General features: G+C 39.0%; 1 protein-coding gene across 1 annotated transcript in view; it reads right to left on the bottom strand.

The window, feature by feature from the left end:
- Positions 1 to 258: 258 nt before the first annotated feature.
- The window catches only part of LOC139974847 (ATP-binding cassette sub-family C member 4-like), a 50,005-nt gene continuing 32,882 nt past the window's right edge, over positions 259 to 17,381 (bottom strand). Inside the window, exons 15-28 of the mRNA XM_071982322.1 lie at positions 17,151 to 17,333; positions 16,153 to 16,287; positions 12,183 to 12,287; positions 10,875 to 11,091; positions 10,123 to 10,202; positions 9,098 to 9,248; positions 8,420 to 8,650; positions 7,799 to 7,905; positions 6,978 to 7,169; positions 6,457 to 6,612; positions 5,300 to 5,389; positions 4,839 to 5,011; positions 2,581 to 2,686; positions 259 to 1,890 (exon numbers count right to left, since the gene is read on the bottom strand). Of these exons, the coding sequence (XP_071838423.1) occupies positions 1,594 to 1,890; positions 2,581 to 2,686; positions 4,839 to 5,011; positions 5,300 to 5,389; positions 6,457 to 6,612; positions 6,978 to 7,169; positions 7,799 to 7,905; positions 8,420 to 8,650; positions 9,098 to 9,248; positions 10,123 to 10,202; positions 10,875 to 11,091; positions 12,183 to 12,287; positions 16,153 to 16,287; positions 17,151 to 17,333 (2,223 nt within the window). The 3' untranslated portion in view covers positions 259 to 1,593. The remainder of the gene's footprint in view (positions 1,891 to 2,580; positions 2,687 to 4,838; positions 5,012 to 5,299; positions 5,390 to 6,456; positions 6,613 to 6,977; positions 7,170 to 7,798; positions 7,906 to 8,419; positions 8,651 to 9,097; positions 9,249 to 10,122; positions 10,203 to 10,874; positions 11,092 to 12,182; positions 12,288 to 16,152; positions 16,288 to 17,150; positions 17,334 to 17,381) is intronic.

The raw sequence follows: 17,381 nt of genomic DNA, 5'->3' as shown, positions 1-17,381 counted from the left end.
ACGAACTGTGTAGATGGAACCTTAAGTTTCCATGTATTCAATAGGCTTCTAGTACTGTAGCTTTGTAGTTTAATCGTGCTCGTAGCTACCTTGTCAAATTTGGAGGGGCAGGGTGTTTGTTTGGAGGGGCACAATTTTTTTTTGAGGAGGGTATTAACATGGATCCACCGTATAGTTGCCAACACTTTCAATGAATACAAGTAATGGTGATGGCCTGAGTAACAAACACTTTAAAGGAATACAAGATAAACAAAATCATGTGATCATAATATAATATATTATGATACTATTCTTTCTCAAATTCTTTAACAAAGCAAAATATATCAATAAACCTGTTAATGTGCCCATTTTTTCTTGCAAAATACTGTAGTAAGTACCATACACAATCCTGTATTAATACTTTTAAAGAACATACATAAATTAGTTACCGTTATTATATAAAGCTGTGGAAAATGATCCAATTCAGGGCTGGAGGGTTACAAAACTATACATCAATTTTTTTTTCCCCTTTTCAAATGCTTATTTGTACAATAAATCCCTTCTCCACAAGGGGTAACAAAAGTATGAAAGGAATACAGAAATGAGGAAATACATCTATAAGGGAAATCCCTTTATTGATGCATCATTCAAAAATATGGAAAATAACAGCCACCAAAATTTGATTATTTTCGGTAAACTTTTTTAAGAAGTCGGGATTAAGACGTACAAATAAAGAAAGACACGAAACGATACAAAATCCTATGGAATGAGAACAGAGGAAAGCATGAACCCTCACCCCCCTCCCCCCTATACATTTTCAGGTTTAAATCACAGAACAGAAGCCTTTGGTAAGAAATAATGGATGTAATTTTGAAAACAAATGCAAGTATTTCCAACATGATATGATTTTCAGATATTTTTCTATAATAATAAAGTAGCCTCTCAAAATGTTAAACCTCTAATTGACAAGGATTCTTTAGTGGATGAAGGTTCTTTAGTGGATAAGCAGTTTGCTAACAGTTTTCGTTTATCTTGATTCTATTTTACCTAGATAGACGTGCCATCACTACCCTATAACTGTTTGCTTTCAGCAAGCAATAAAAAAATAATCATAATAATTAATAAAATTACAAAAGAAAATAAGAAAGAAAATAACTGATAATGCCTATGACATGAAACTCCAAAATCAGAATTTCTATGATTGTCAGCCCCTCCACCCCCACCCCCCAAGAAAGGGCTAAAATTGTAGCCTTTGATGGCGCAATGGGTTGTGTAGGTGAGAATTGATACTATCAAGTATCTATTATTTAATATTTATAATATAGAGAATACTACTGATATCAAGGATTCTAATCTTGAGGTACAATTAATAGCATTTTTTGGTACTGTTTTCAAAATTTCTCCGTACAAATCCCACTGCTGCTACCGCATTTGAGACTTGTTGCCAACAAGTCATTTTGCACCTGCAGGCAAGATAAAGACAAACTGAATATTGGTTTCTTAATGGAGGCCGTTATCATCATTCTGGTGCTTCGTTCACCCCCACCCCCCCCCTTCCCGTATTGTACTTAAGGGAGGCAGCATTTCTCACATATTTGCGTTTTCCTCATCCACTTATTCTTTCGTGTCGGAATTGTTTTTACTTTCTTCGACACTGTCCTCTTCCCTTAGCCCGCCATCACCTCCTCCCTCATCTCCTCCTTCATCTCCTTGATCCGTCTCCTCTCCATCGATCTGCTCATCGATATCTTCGCCGATGTTGACGTTAAAGTATTTCTGCTTCGCTATCGCCATTAACTTGGTGGATTCCTGGTTTCCCGTTTCTGCCACCATGCTTGAGAGCATTCCCGATTCGTCTTGCAGTAGGGTGTACGGCTCATCAAACTCGACGATTCTACCTTCATCAAGAACCTGATAACATACAAATGAATAAAAAAATAAATAAAAAAAAACAACAACGCATTGCCGCCTTCCGAGACAGACATAGTTCGTGTGTGAACTATACATAATAGGCTAGTATTGTTCCCTTTATTTCAGAGGCTGAACTACAAAGATTGGCCTTACCCGTTCCATTAGTTCACAATCAACATGTTGAACCATAGAGTAAAAGATCAACATGTATGCCTGCAACATGATACGTCATTCCTTACAGACAACCTTGTACCTCAAAGACGACCTCGTACCTTACAGACACATGGGATATACCATTTACTGTGTTGGATTTTAGTGTAGTGGCCCAACACCCTGCTTAGGCTTACAATACTTTTCATAGCAGATCTACTTGTAATAAAGCCAAATGCAGGCAGTTCTTTTAACTTTTTTTTATTTTTTTATCATCATCATTCTTACACTGCATCTGAGGTACTGCGTTAACTCCTTCCTTTAGGTACTGTGTTACTCAAGAAAGGCACGCTACATATACTTAAGTCAGATTTCAGCTTGCATCTTATGTTGTTTATTACACTCTGACTGAATTCTGTGTAATACAAGAAACTATATAGTTAAGTCATGATTCAGCTGACCCTTTCTTACGCGCATTTCCTTACCCACTTCTTACACAATTGACGAAAGAACAAAAGGATGAAAACAATGGATTCTCACCAAGACTTTGTCGGAGTCCATTATGGTGTTCAGACGGTGAGCTATTGTTAAGACAGTACAATCACTGAATTTGTTTTTGATAGTGGCTTGGATGAGTTTATCTGTCCTGTAAACAAAAGAAGTCACAAGATTAATGAGAGACAAAACAAACTTTTTGTGTTTACCATCAGGTGAGTATGAGCAAAGGATTGCAAACTTCAATATATATATATACATATATAAACATATAGAAACTCTGAGTAACAACTACTAGTGTTCCACTAGTCTCAACTAATTCTCACCTATACTTCACTCCGTCCACGGGACATAGAGCACCCTGGGCTAAGATAGACCCCAATCAACCAAACCTATATATATAATATATACAGGGATGTGCTCAGGAATATTTGAGTGCCGGGCATATTGTGCGGTAGAGTGATCCACACCCTGGGAGAGGGATCTCATGAGTGGGGTACCCCCTCCCCACTGGACAAATTTTGCACCTGAAGTATGCTTAGGTGGTGCTATTTTTCCTATTCTGTGCCAAGTATTCTCTCAGATTTTGGTTATGGTAAAATTTGTTCAATTTTCATTAAAAAAGTGCCGGGCGGAAATGTTTAAAATACTGTTTGTGCTGGGCAGCATTCAGAACTGCTGGGCGCAGCCGCCCGGTGTGAGCACATCCCTGTACATATATTATATATATATATATATATATATATATATATTTATATACATATATATATATATATATATATATATATATATATATATATATATAGTAAACTAAGTATATGAACAGCAAATTTAAAAAAAATCATTAAATTAAAAAAACTTGAAAAGAGCAAAGAAGGCTTTTGCTTAGAACAGGATTTTAACAACTGAAACTCACATTTACAACCCCCTGCATTCTACCCACTCAGCTATTCAGCCCTTAGTTCATGCTAATTCCGAAGTAGCTAGAATTCTCATATTAATTGCTAATTTTTCCTCAAAAAGATCTCAATATCACCGAACAGCACAGAAGAAGCTTAATTATCAGTAGAGAATTACTCCCCAAACTCAACTGTCTGACAAATAACTTGTTAAGCCTGTATATACATTCAACTTTCATTATTCCACATTTAACAATCACAGTAGACCAGTGATGTACTTCCATATGTTCGTTTCCATCGTATCGAAAGAGAATGCTTAGAGGCGAGAATAATTTCATTTCAAACTGTTTATTGTGTTGTCTACTTGTCTCCCATGCTGGGTCTCCCTAGCTTACCACCTACCTTCGGCCATCAGCTCAAAAAGTCAAATTATTTCCACAAGACATTTAACACTTGAGTACTATGGGAGAAGATTTACAAGCACAAAGCTGTTCATTCTGTTATCTTTCCAAGATTGTACAAAGAAAGAAATCTTCCCCCCCCCTCAAACTATTCAGCTCAGAGTAGAATTTAATTGGGTATCACTTTGACACACACTTGGTTATGGAAGCACCCCAGGGTACGTCGGGGTGATTCTGTTGTTTACGTTTATTATGGTTGAGATATAAAGTAACAGAAAATTGTGACATCATCTTTTCCTATCTCCTTCTAGAAGATGATTTCATCGCTCCATCAAGACTTGTGATACTATTCATTCTTTACTATCAATCTTTTCAAAAGTTTCATACGGGGTCTGACAATTTTTATCCTCCCAGGGTTGTCCTTTAATGACCAAATATCCTACTAGAATTTAAGACATCATTTGTTGTCTCTTTCACTTTTCATGCCTACTAAAATAATCTTAAAATTTGAAAGAATTTCCTAACAGTTTGTTTTTGTGTGAATTCATTCATAGCTTTTCTCCTTTATTTATATTATTGACATAACTCCTCATTTGCCCCAAATCGGGTGCGGCCATCTGAAAAAGTTAACTTTCTGTTGCTTGCAAGTGACGTTTTGTTTGTGTTTCTACAAAATGCAGACAGTAATGAAATGTGATACCTTAATTGTTATCTTTAGCTGGACCTGAGATGTCCATCACTGTATCGTTTGTACACTGTGCTGTGGGTATTGACCGCAGCTGTATGCACTGACTGTACACTAGTGTCTAATTACCGACGGTAGCAAGCTGTGTGTGTGTGTATTTTCTGGGATCGATGGTGGTGTTTAACACTTCTGTTACACCTCATTCGAAACTAGGTCAAATTACCGGCATTAGACGTTTCTTTTTGCGCGAGTCTTCACACCCTTCAAATAAAATTTCTAGTAGACTACCATCTTTCTGCTGTTGCTGCAATATCTCACCTTATATCTACGTTAGCCGTCGCTTCGTCCACTAGAAGGACTCGGTTCTTCCTGAGTACCGCTCTGGCCAAGCAGAGTAGTTGCCTCTGGCCGACGCTGAAGTTGGAACCTCCCTCCGAGACTTTCATTTCCAATTTCTCGGAGTAATCTTCGACTACAGATTGAAGTTGTACCTGTGACAGACGGAGAAAAAAATATGAAGACAACGCAAAAAAACAAAAAAAGGCCCAAAAAAGGGATAAAGATTTGAAGGCACTTTAACGATGTGATCATATTTTATCGACGGAGGTTCTGGTCAAGGCCGGAGATAAGAAAGATTTATGGGCCAAAGGCAAATGTCGAGGCAAATGAAATGACAGGAATGGGGGGGGAGGAGGGGGGGAGACCACTACATGAAAGGGTCAAACAAATTAACAGTGGAATTTGGATACGAATTAAACTATTAATCTAACCAAATTTACCTCTTTGATAGCGTTCCACAAGGAATCGTCATCGTGCTCAGAGAATGGATCCAGGTTCTTCCTTAGGGTTCCACTAAACAAAGTAGGATCCTGTCCAAAATGAGATAACAAAAAAGAAAGTTTTATTAACAATATTTAGAATACTGACTGGGGAAATATTAACAAACTGGGAAAAGAGTAACATGCTCTACCAACTGAGCTCTTTTGCTGGGGGTGGGGGGGGGGGGGGGTGGGGAGAGTAGGGGAGAGAGGGGGGATGGCAGTAAGAAGCCACACAGTGTAATGCATACCATGTAACCAGGTATCACACCCAAATTTCAATACAACCCAGAGAAAGCGACACGGGAAGGGATTTCAAGAGAAATTAGGCTTTTTATGAAAATGGAATATCAGGCCAAGTTGAAGGGATTAAGTGAGTCTCTGCTGACATGTTACATGAATATCCTTAGTTAAGAGGGTTGTTGTCTGTCATAACCAAGTCATACTTGGTATGCCGTTATTTTGAAGGTACTTCATATCTGTCGTCTGTATTGCGTACTTACCAACCACCACTCGTTCTTCGTTCCTCTTCCGAAAAACTGCGCAAAATTCAACGGGTTAACCTTAAGTCTGCCAGTGAACGTTCTTTTAAATTTGCTGCCCTGGCATTTTGGAATTCACTTCCAAATAGCCTTCGTAACACTCCTAAGTTTTCTCATTTTAAAAGCTATTTGAAGACACATCTCTTCCGTCAAGCTTTTCCTGATTCACAGATTTCTTTCGTGTTTGTCCTTTTGTCCTTGTGCGCTCTGAATTCATTGGAAGATTTTTTCGCCTTTTAAGTACCATTAATTATTATTATTATTATTTCTCACCAAATTCACTCAAGTTACTTGAGAAATGTTCTCTAACTTCCAATGTGTACCTTCCTAGCCATTTCCCCCTTATTTTTAACACCCACAACACCCCCCCCCTCAGCCAACCCCATCACACACCCTATTACCCTCCCTCTTTAGGAATACACCTGTCACAATGAGGAGTACGATGAAGCAGGTAGAAATCGACCGGCAAAAAAAAAAAAAAAAAAAAAAAGGATCATGAATAAAAGTTACAAAATGTTCTTAAAAGTTATAAAACTATCCAAAACTACTCCAAAAAAGAAGAAGTAATAATCCTACCTGAGGTATAAAGGATATTTTGTTTCGGACATCATGGAGGCCAAGGGTGGAGAGGTCAACCCCATCCACTGTGATGGTACCCATCGGTTCCACCAGTCTCATGAGAGCGACCGTCAAGGAACTCTTGCCTGCACCGGTCCTACCCACGATACCAATCTGGAGAATTCAAAAAGCGAAAAAATGATCAGGTTTACGCGTATAACAGTAACAAAATAAACATAACGTCCATATCAAAATGGCAATCTGTGACTTCAGCCCATCAACATTTTTACCCAGGATCTCTGAACCTAAATTGGGCTTGAACTTTTAGAGTAGGGCTTCACAATAAATTGATATAAGGGCCAGAGGAAAATTGGTTTGAGAGCAATTTCCACTTTTATAATTTTTTTACTGCCTAGTACTTTTGCCTGTCTAATGCATCCATCTTGCAGTCCATCTTGCCAGGGGTGGTAGACTGGGGTGGTGGGGTGGGGTGGGTGGGGGGCGGGGAAATAGAATTCTGAATTCATCTTTTATTTTACCTTTTCTCTTGGAAGTATTTTCATGGTAATTCCCTTCAAAACTATGGGTGCATTTTCTGCATACTTCAGAGAGACGTCGTCAAACTCCACCGCGCCTTCTTTAGGCCAATCGGGATCTGGTTTCTTCTCCGACTCTATGGCTGCTTCCGGTTCTAGCTTGGTATATTCTAGAACTCTCTCAGTCGATGTCATCTGTTAAATGTGAAATAAAACCGGTCAACGGGACAAATGTTTTATTGTCAAGGGATTGGGTAGGAAGTGAAAGGGGGGGGGCCACAAGGACAGGGGACAACTTACCCCTTATACCCCAATTTTTCCCTTGGTTTGACAGCAATGGAGATAGAACAAAAAGAAGAATAAAAGTAGGAATTTGTAGGATGAAGTGCACAGTTTCTTGCTCAAAGAAATGCGTATGACACATGTGGTGCAAAGTTAAGGGTAAAGGGCACACACATTACAAGAAAAGTTTAAACTTGGGAGTATATTACTAAATTTATAACCAGGTCCATTTATCATGACATCTATCTTGGAACTTACCCCCCACCCACCCCCCCCATGTTGTCAACTAACATCTCTTGCAATATTAATCAATTAGTAATCTGTGGTCAGTTTCTCAGAAATAAAGTCTAATTGAAATTGATGGAATGCCAAAAAAAGTGTTTCCAAGAGGAAGACATTTGGGCTCCATCATAAAAAAAATATAAGTACACCAGGACCAAGGGACCTCAGCTACTAAAAATTGCTTGTGATTTGAATAATTTTTTCTTTCGCTTGCCCGACCAAAGTCAACACTGATGGAATCAAAACATGTGATCACTCACTAAATTTTCAACTTCCGCACTCTGCCGAACTCCCCACTGAAACGACCCCATCAGACTCAAGGCGTAAGTCAGAGACAGGCCCACCTCGACTGCATCGAGGCCAAGAACTAATTTGAACAGAAAACGCGGAGAGAATGGAGATTAAAAAACAACATATAGAATTGATGAGGTCTGAATGTAGATGACAGAGGTATGCTAATTACCAGAATAGGGAGATGCTGCTACTATACCATGCAGTTTCCATAGCAACATTCGTCCTGGAGTTTTCAACTACCGTGAGTAGTAGTATTGCCTGTGGTTTATGTGTTCTTGTAAGAAATTACACAGGTTTTGCAAATTTAACGAGGGATTTGGAATACAAAAAGCCAACTACGAAAAACGAGCAAGATCGACTAGAACTGAAAATGAGTCCCTTTCGTCCCTTTTCCTTTTCGTAGAGACTTCATATGCAAAACAAGCCTACTCTGCAAACATTGAGTGGCTTCTCAGAGGTATTTACATTTGGTGGGCCCCCCAACCCTCCCCCACAACCCCTAAAAAGGTAACTGCATGGTAAAATGAAAACGTTCAAATATATCAATTTGACACCAGAAAAGGTCCAAAGCTTGAACGGGAACTTACAATCTTTTGAGACGACAGATCCGAAGGATACGATGATCATAAAGACCGCTACTAGCCAATCTAGCATAATGCCAAACAATCTTGTGGTCGCCAGGAATGCAAACCAGGATTCGGTATGGACGTCCTGGTACATGTCAAACTTGGACACGAACCTCCTCTGGGCGTGGAATGCCCTCACGGTGGTCAGGCCCTGGAGAGTCGAGGAGAGATGGGAAAATACCGGACTGCGACCTGAATGGAAGACGGGAAATCGGCATCGGTTTAAAAAAAACAACCCGTCGCTTCCATGTTGGTCATTCCAAAATGGCAGGGAAGCAATTCTGTTCGTTCAAGGTACGTGTACATGTAAATGTATGAAAGATTGACAACAAACTGGGTAATTTAATTAATGCTTTCCCGATTGTATGAATGCTTTCCAGGTCGAACGAAACCTTGGTTACACCGCATACAATTAAGGTTTCTGCGCCTAGTGGCTGATCACCTTCAGCACAAGCTCAACTGGGGGCTGCATAGCTCATCTGGTAGACCCACAGAAATTGTCATCCTGGAGTCCCTCCCTGGTTCAAATTCTCTTCTAGCCAAGACAATTGTACCAATCATTTTCCATTCGAGAAGTAAAATAAAGAAAAAAGAGGTTCATTAAAGATGAATATAGTAAGAGAGATGCTAGCCACTTACAGACTCCCTCGATTCTCTTCACGTCCCTCGACGTCGCCAAAAAGTAGGAACGTATGAAAACGAAGAGTATGCCAAGCGGTATGGTGAATATCAGAATCAGTGGGTTGAATATGCAAATAGTTATGAGAACTGCACAAGTCTGTACAGCGATCTGTGTAAGAACGGATAAAACAAAAACGAGACTATACTATTAAAAGACGAGATACACTGCTTACATTCTATATTATACAACACCTGATTGTATTCTGGCCATTTGATTGGTCAATTGCTCGTTGATTGCATGCAAAATCCGCTCTATTCCACCCTATGAAATAGAACCATAGGTTATACTTTTTTGGTAGCACTTTTTTCAATGGTAAGAGAGCAGAGAAACCTGTCTGTTCAAAACAATCTGTTGCATGAGTGCATTTTACCCATCTTATTATTATATGTTGTATAAAACAAAATAATGAATGGTTTCCATTCGTGCAATAGTGCAAATATTTCATTCCTTGAAAGATGTAATTTGTTCCATTCAACTCGGCTGCGCCTCGTTGATTGGAACATTCCATCTTTCAACGAATGAAATATTTGCACTATTGCACTCATAACCATTCATTATTTGTATACTAACGACCTTCCCTCATCAGGGTAAAATGCGCTTTAAAAGTTTGACCTAGGCAGTCGTATTCTATTCTGTTCCTTTTTTATGGGAATATTATTTATTTATTTCCTCTGCGGATGAATGATTAAAATATTATTACTGAAAAAAACAGACTTTTTCAGCTGACTTCGCCTAATGGCATCATCCATTCTGATGCTGCCAGACACATTTAAAAAAAATATTCAAAATTTAAAAAAAAAGAAGAATATCTTCGCAATAGAGAATGCTATGAGGGTATGGTTTTGACCTGAGGGTACAGGAAATTTTTCGGCATTTTTGCGAAGCAATCAAGTTTAGCTGACAAAATATACTCAGCAAAGTTACAGCCATTTCTGATTCCCCAACCCCACACACTGCTACGGTTTCCAATAAAGATACTCACAGCATTAAAATCTGCCAATGTTATTGGTAGGAGCTCATCCAAGAAGCCAATATCTTTCGAAAATCTGTTCAGAATGCGACCTATGGATAAAAAAAATCAGGACATCTTCTGAGTATGATGGTTTCCGAATAAAGACTCACTAATAAGAGCGGGACTTTATATCGGTATATTTTTGAACAAAAAAGATTGATTGTGATTCAATTATTTTCAAATTGCCATTCATTTAAAATGCAAAGTTGAGTTTCCTTTCATTGATGTTCAATAAAATATGAGGCAATTGGAGCAATGAAACCTAGAGTCTACGAGATATCTAAGACTGTAACTTGGAGAGCCAATCATCATGAAGTGTATTCCGCAGCTGCCAGAAAGATGTTGTCTGACACAAATTTACCCGGGAGCCTCGGACATTTTCGCAGGGCAAACTACCGCAACTTGATTAAAAGGCCACAGAAGAAATTATCGGTGTGGGTCAACGGGTGATTCTTAAGGGCGGTATGGAAAGTGGTTGGGGCATAGACTGCAATTTGTCGTCGTTGCCCTAGGTCAATTTGAATCTGGGAAGCTGTACAGCCGCACACGGAGCTGTGTCCGGTATGCCACTTATTCACTGCCCATATTTCATACATAATTGTGTTCCGCGACAAATGACAAACAATTAATAAAACTGTCGGTTTAAGTTCCTTCCGGCCTACTGAGTAGAGCCATGATGATGATGATGATGATGATGATAATGATAATCATGACCAACTTACCGATTGGATTGGTGTCAAAGAACTGCATGGGGGTCCTAATGATCGCTGCAAACATTTGGTTGTGAAGGTTTTTCGAGGCGTTGACACAGATGAAGAACAACCAGATGGTACGTATGAAGGCAAAGACGATGAGGAGGAAGAGCAACACGGCAAAGTTGTAAAAGAAGAAAGCCCGTCCAACCTTCTCCACCCTGCTGAAGGAGGTGAACTCACTCAACTGGGGGGGGATGGATGAAAAAAAGAGAGAGAGTGAGAGAGACGGAAAAACGGAAGGGAACTCTGATTCGTATTAGGGCAGAGGTTTTTTTTTGCCTGTACTTGTACTTGCCAGGGTTTTGGATCCGGGTTAGATACCGGTGCCAAAATTCAGTACTCATACTCCGAGTACCTTGTACTCGTATTCTTATATAAAACATGGTACTCGTATATCCATGTCGTCGTAATCGTACGATGACATGCCTTTACGGACCCTCGGAAGCAGAGGGGGCAAAATGTAGTGCTCAAATTTTTGTATGGGACTTTCTGAAGGTTTCCCTCGCAAAATACCATGATCCCTGTGTACAAAGACTACTATAGGTCTTTGCACTTATATATATAGCAATTTACACATTTTGTGTAGCAATTTACACATTTTGTATAGCAATTGACACATTTTGTATAGCAATTTACACATTTTGTATAGCAATTTACACATTTTGTATAGCAATTGACACATTTTGCATAGTAATTTACACATTTTGTATAGCAATTTACACATTTTGCATAGTATTTTGCGTTGCGGTACCGGATAAATTATTCCCCGCGAAGGACTTCAGCTAATTGAAAAAAAGTTTCTGTGGAATTGTATCACAGCAGGGATTCTCAATGCCAGAGGAAAGGCATTGGTCTAAGCAAATGGACAGACATGATCAATACCTCCCCTGATATAAATAAACTGTGCAATGTGCAGTGGGAGCCAGTAGGGGTACTCATATCTTAGGACTTCAGGTACAGCACATTCAGATTAGAGCTAGATTGTGGGCCATTTTTTGTCTCTGCTGCGGGACAGATTGAAATCATTTGTGGGTCCGATTTGGCCCATGAACTGACAAAAGAAACCTGCAACTATCAAAGGCCTCGTTAACATGAGACCTGAATTGTGGCTTCCATGTATCATTCACTGTGTTATATCACAAACATGCTCAGTTTACTACAACTAGCAACACCTTAGCAACCTGATAAAGTAGGGAGCAAGAAATGTTTTTTGTTTGTTTTTGGTTTGTTTAAAACAAAGTTTCAAGGACGATAGGATCGAGTTAATCAACTTACGACTGTAGAGTTGTACAGACAGCTTTCGTCATCAAACTGTGCGGTGCAAGTTTCTTCGGTGTAAGCCCACTCCGAGAGCCACCAATCGGACATCACAAAGAGCACCTGCGAAACAAGAAAGAGCTTCCGTCACTCACAACACTGTCCAAGAACGGTCCCTCATTTGATTTATTTTTTGTTCTTTATTTCCAAAGCTTTCAATTCTGGTCACCGGGATATCTGTAGAATCGATTGTGGGCCAGCGGCTCCAAGTGAAGCGAGTGTAATGTTTCATGATGTCAAGGAAGGGATAGCTAGCTTTCAAAATGCCGAGAGGAGTTGTCGTTGCTTTACTATATCTGGTTATCAAAAATTAGGCTTAATTGCAAGGGTATATCTCCCAAAAAAGGTGCATTTTCGTGGCCAAAAGAGTACACTTTCTTCGCATATATCCCTCACAAAACAAGAAAATTTTCCTACGAATATTTTCTGGCAAGGGGCATGGACAGCTGGGGAAGAATGGTTTGCCACACCCTAAGGCAACATCTTCAAGATTTTTTTGTTATTCTCTTCAAAAAGAAAAGGTTTCATTTTGAATAGATTTTCACAAACTTATTCCTTCAAAAGAAGTCCATCTATTAAAGGGAAACTGACTATACAAACACATGCAGTCATCGGTCACAATTTTAACTTAGATTGACGGTATTTCGAACATGTTATTTAGAGGAACTGGACCTAGCCACGAGACAAACAGACCCGCTGTATTACATAAAACTAAAATAAACAAGAGCCCAAGGGCACTGTGGTTCCTTGCTTGGGGTATATGACAATACACATCATATTATCAAGCAAGATTGGGCTGAAATAGTCCAAGTAATTGTCCTACATGTTCCCATAAAGTAACCAACACTATAGCCAACACTTTTGTGATCACAAAATGTGATCTGATTTTTTATCAAAAGGCACTTTTGAGATCTATAAATGGCGTCGAAAATGTAAGAAATATAAGAGACCTACAAGCGTGTCAACAGATATGATAACAATGGTGACCTCAGATGACATGACCTTTAAGTTTCAAAATGTTCCACCACCCCATTCACAACTTGTCCCAAAATATCAACCATGTCACACCATGGCATTGAGATTTAATTGCATTAAATGTCAAAAAATTAACTTTTGAACTTGTATGTAACTTCACACACAAAGGTCACCCGGAGGTCAACCAATTGACATTTTTGATCGGTGAGACCTAAATAGAGCATGACTGTAAAAATTCAAACATTTTTTCTTTGCCCATTTTCTCCCCCCATGATACTACTTTTTTAACATTAGCTGACCTTTGGTGACCTTGGATCACATGACCGTTAAGTTTGAAAATATTCCCCTATACCATTTGCAACTTGTCCAAAAAAATCAACCTTGTCACACCTTGGCACTGGGAGTTATTGCATTAAATGTCTGAAAATTAACTTTGACCTCAAATAACTTCGCACACGAAGGTCAAATGGGGGTCAACCCATTGACATTTATGATCAGAAGGTACCTTTAACATCTGAAAATAGCATCGAAACTGTAAAAATTCACAAAACACGAAAAGGTCACCAGAGGTCAAATTGAGGTCAAGGGTCACCCAGATGCGGGTCGACAATTAGATTACATTGAAGCAACTCCCAACCCTAACGGACAATTTGTTCTCAAGTTGTCGCAAAAATACTAGTTTTTCATCATTAATTGACCTTTGGTGACCTTGTATCACATGACCGTTAAGTTTGAAAATATTCCCCTATACCATTTGCAACTACTCCAAAAATATCAACCTTGTCACACCTTGGAACTGGGAGTTATTGCATTAAATGTCTGAAAATTAACTTTGACCTCATATAACTTCGCACACGAAGGTCACACAGGGGTCAACCTGTTGACATTTATGATCAGAAGGTACCTTTAACATCTGAAAATAGCATCGAAACTGTAAAAAATCCACAAAACACAAAAAGGTCACCAGAGGTCAAATTGAGGTCAAGGGTCACCCAGATGCGGGTCGACAATTGGATTTCATTGAAGCAACTCCCAACTCTAACGGACAATTTGCTCTCAAGTTATTGCAAAAATACTAGTTTTTTATCATTAATTGACCTTTGGTGACCTTGTATCACATGACCGTTAAGTTTGAAAATATTCCCCTATACCATTTGCAACTACTCCAAAAATATCAACCTTGTCACACCTTGGAACTGGGAGTTATTGCATTAAATGTCTGAAAATTAACTTTGACCTCAAATAACTTCGCACACGAAGGTCACACGGGTGTCAACCTATCGACATTTATGATCAGAAGTTACCTTTAACATCTGAAAATAGCATCAAAACTGTAAAAATCCACAAATCACTAAAAAGGTCACCAGAGGTCAAATTGAGGTCAAGGGTCACCCAGATGCGGGTCGACAATTGGATTACATTGAAGCAACTCCCAACCCTAACGGACAATTTTTTCTCAAGTTATCGCAAAAAATACTAGTTTTTTATCATTAATTGACCTTTGGTGACCTCGGATCACATGACCGTTAAGTTTGAAAATATTCCCCTATACCATTTGCAACTTGTCTCAAAATATCAACTGTGTAACACCTTGGCACTGGGAGTTTTTACACTAAATGTCTGAAAATTAACTTTGACCTCATATAACTTAACATACAAAGGTCACCTTGGGTCAACTTATTGACATTTTTGATTGATGAGACCTAAATTAGAGCATCAAACTATAAAAATTCAAACATTTTATTCTTTGCCCATTTTCTACCCCCAAAATACTAGTTTTTTGACATTAATTGACCTTTGGTGACCTCGGATCACATGACCGTTAAGTTTGAAAATATTCCCCTATACCATTTGCAACTTGTCCAAAAATATCAACCATGTCACACCTTGGATCTGGGAGTTGTTGCATTAAATGTGTGAAAATTAACTTTGACCTCGTATAACTTCGCACACGAAGGTCACACGGGTGTCAACCAATTGACATTTTTGATCGGAAGGTACCTTTGATATCCAAATCTAGCATCAAAACTAAACATTTTCTTTTTTGCTCGTTTCCTCCCAAAATAAGCACATTTTTTCTAATGTGACCTTTGACCTTTTGACCTTGGTTTCAGATGTAGTTTAATCTCCTGATTCCAAAAAACAAAACGAAAAGTCTGTACAACCATCCTAACTCCGACCGAAAAACTTTGACCCCATATAACTTCGCACATAAAGGTCACACGGGGTCAACCTATTGACATTTATGATCAGAAGGTACCTTTGACATCTGAAAATAGCATCGAAACTGTAAAAATCCCAAAAACACGAAAAGGTCACCAGAGGTCAAATTGAGGTCAAGGGTCAAACAGATGCGGGTCGACAATTGGATTACATTGAGGCAACTCCCAACCCTAACAGACATTTCGTTCTCAAGTTATTGCAAAAATACTAGTTTTTTATCATTAATTGACCTTTGGTGACCTCGGATCACATGACCGTTAAGTTTGAAAATGCTCCCCTAACCAGTTCACAACTTGTCCCAAAATATCAATCTTGTCGCACATTGGCACTGGGAGTTATTGCAGTTTTAGTATTTTCGGTTTTTGGACCATAACTGACCTTTGGTGACCTTTGTGGGCACCAAAAACAATAGGGCACACCTTCTCCATATGGCGGATCTATAGTCCAAGTTTGGCCTCAATCCAACATTCCCTTATTGAGATAGAGCGTACCCAAGCAAGTGTCACAGACACACACACACACACACACACACCCACACATACATACACGCATACACACACACACACGCCAACCTGACTGCATAGGTTCCTTTTGCTAAAGCAAGGAACCAAAAATGTATGCGTCAACAATCTGCAGTGATTCATCCCGATGATATGAATATTCATGAGCTTAAACAATGACAAGGATGTGTTCAACACCTAGAGAGCCTTTATACTGCTGCATGCCTTACCTGACAAGATAAATTAAAACCCATGAATACAATGAACGGGAAGAGCTTCGATCCGGCCAAGAAGTATTTTTTATAGACTCTACTATTCACTGTTCCTTCCTGCTTGGTCTCTGTATTGTCCACTTCAGAATAACTCTTGATTTAGAGAAAAACAGACAGGAGTAAGAAAAATGAATGCAAAAATGCATTGTCGCTTCGATGATGTAACATGAGCAGTTTTCTTCATGAATTTTATAACATAATGTATAGTGAGGGTGTACATGTTTACAAGGTTTTCACGATTTATCCTGTAGTCCCCATATGACCTTTGACTTCCACCAAAATCAAAAGGCTTCTTTTTTTACTCAATGTTTTACACCCTCATACCAAATATATGGTCTGCCCATGATTCCTTTCGAGATATCGTGTTTTGCGAGGTTTTCACAATTTGACCCCTGGTGACCCCACATGACCTTAGACCTCGACCAAAAACAATAGGCTTCTTGTACTCAATGTGGTACTTCTACACACTAAATATGAGGTCTGTCCAACAGACAGAAGAAAAATGAATGAGTGTCTTAAAACCTATTGGTGCTTGATGGAATAAGACAGAAAGACAACATGCTAAAAGATCATGAAGATATAGTCTCATGGTTTTTTTGTTTCATATTTCAAAATGGCTATGTCAGGGTTTTTATTTTTTGTTCCGTTTTTCTCTTTTAACGGTTTGTGACAAAAATTGATAGTTCACGTTCTCATTATGACGTCAAATGTAAATCCTTAATCTTGGAGAGCTTGATAGTGCATTTTCCAATAATTCTTCCGTAAAATGTTCCGTTACATTATCCCCTGGGAATACAACGTTTGTGACCTAAATTCTACAGGACGGGTTACCCCTATCACTCACTCCCCCATACATTATTATTTCATTAATAAATATTTATGATAAGGACGAAATGAAAAAGGAAAACGGAAAATTGTCAAAGACAAATTTCAGTCTCACATAGAGACTCTCTTACATCGTCAAAGGCTACATCCTCTGGGGAGTTGACGTCACTCTCTCTTGAACGGACGCTGTGTTGTCTGGAGAGGGCTTCCTCCTTTGGATTTTCCTCTTCGTCCTCATATTCCCTCAAGAGAGCCGCAAAATCGATTCCTTTGGTTTGGAGTTCTTCGTAAGTACCGTTGTCCACCATTTTACCCTGCAAGACAGCAAATTGTTTTGTCAGTTTCATGATGATGATGATGCG

The sequence above is a fragment of the Apostichopus japonicus genome, chromosome 10, assembly GCF_037975245.1.
Source record: "Apostichopus japonicus isolate 1M-3 chromosome 10, ASM3797524v1, whole genome shotgun sequence".
In the NCBI taxonomy this organism is placed as follows: domain Eukaryota; kingdom Metazoa; phylum Echinodermata; class Holothuroidea; order Aspidochirotida; family Stichopodidae; genus Apostichopus; species Apostichopus japonicus.
This window is presented reverse-complemented; position numbering and strand designations above follow the sequence as displayed.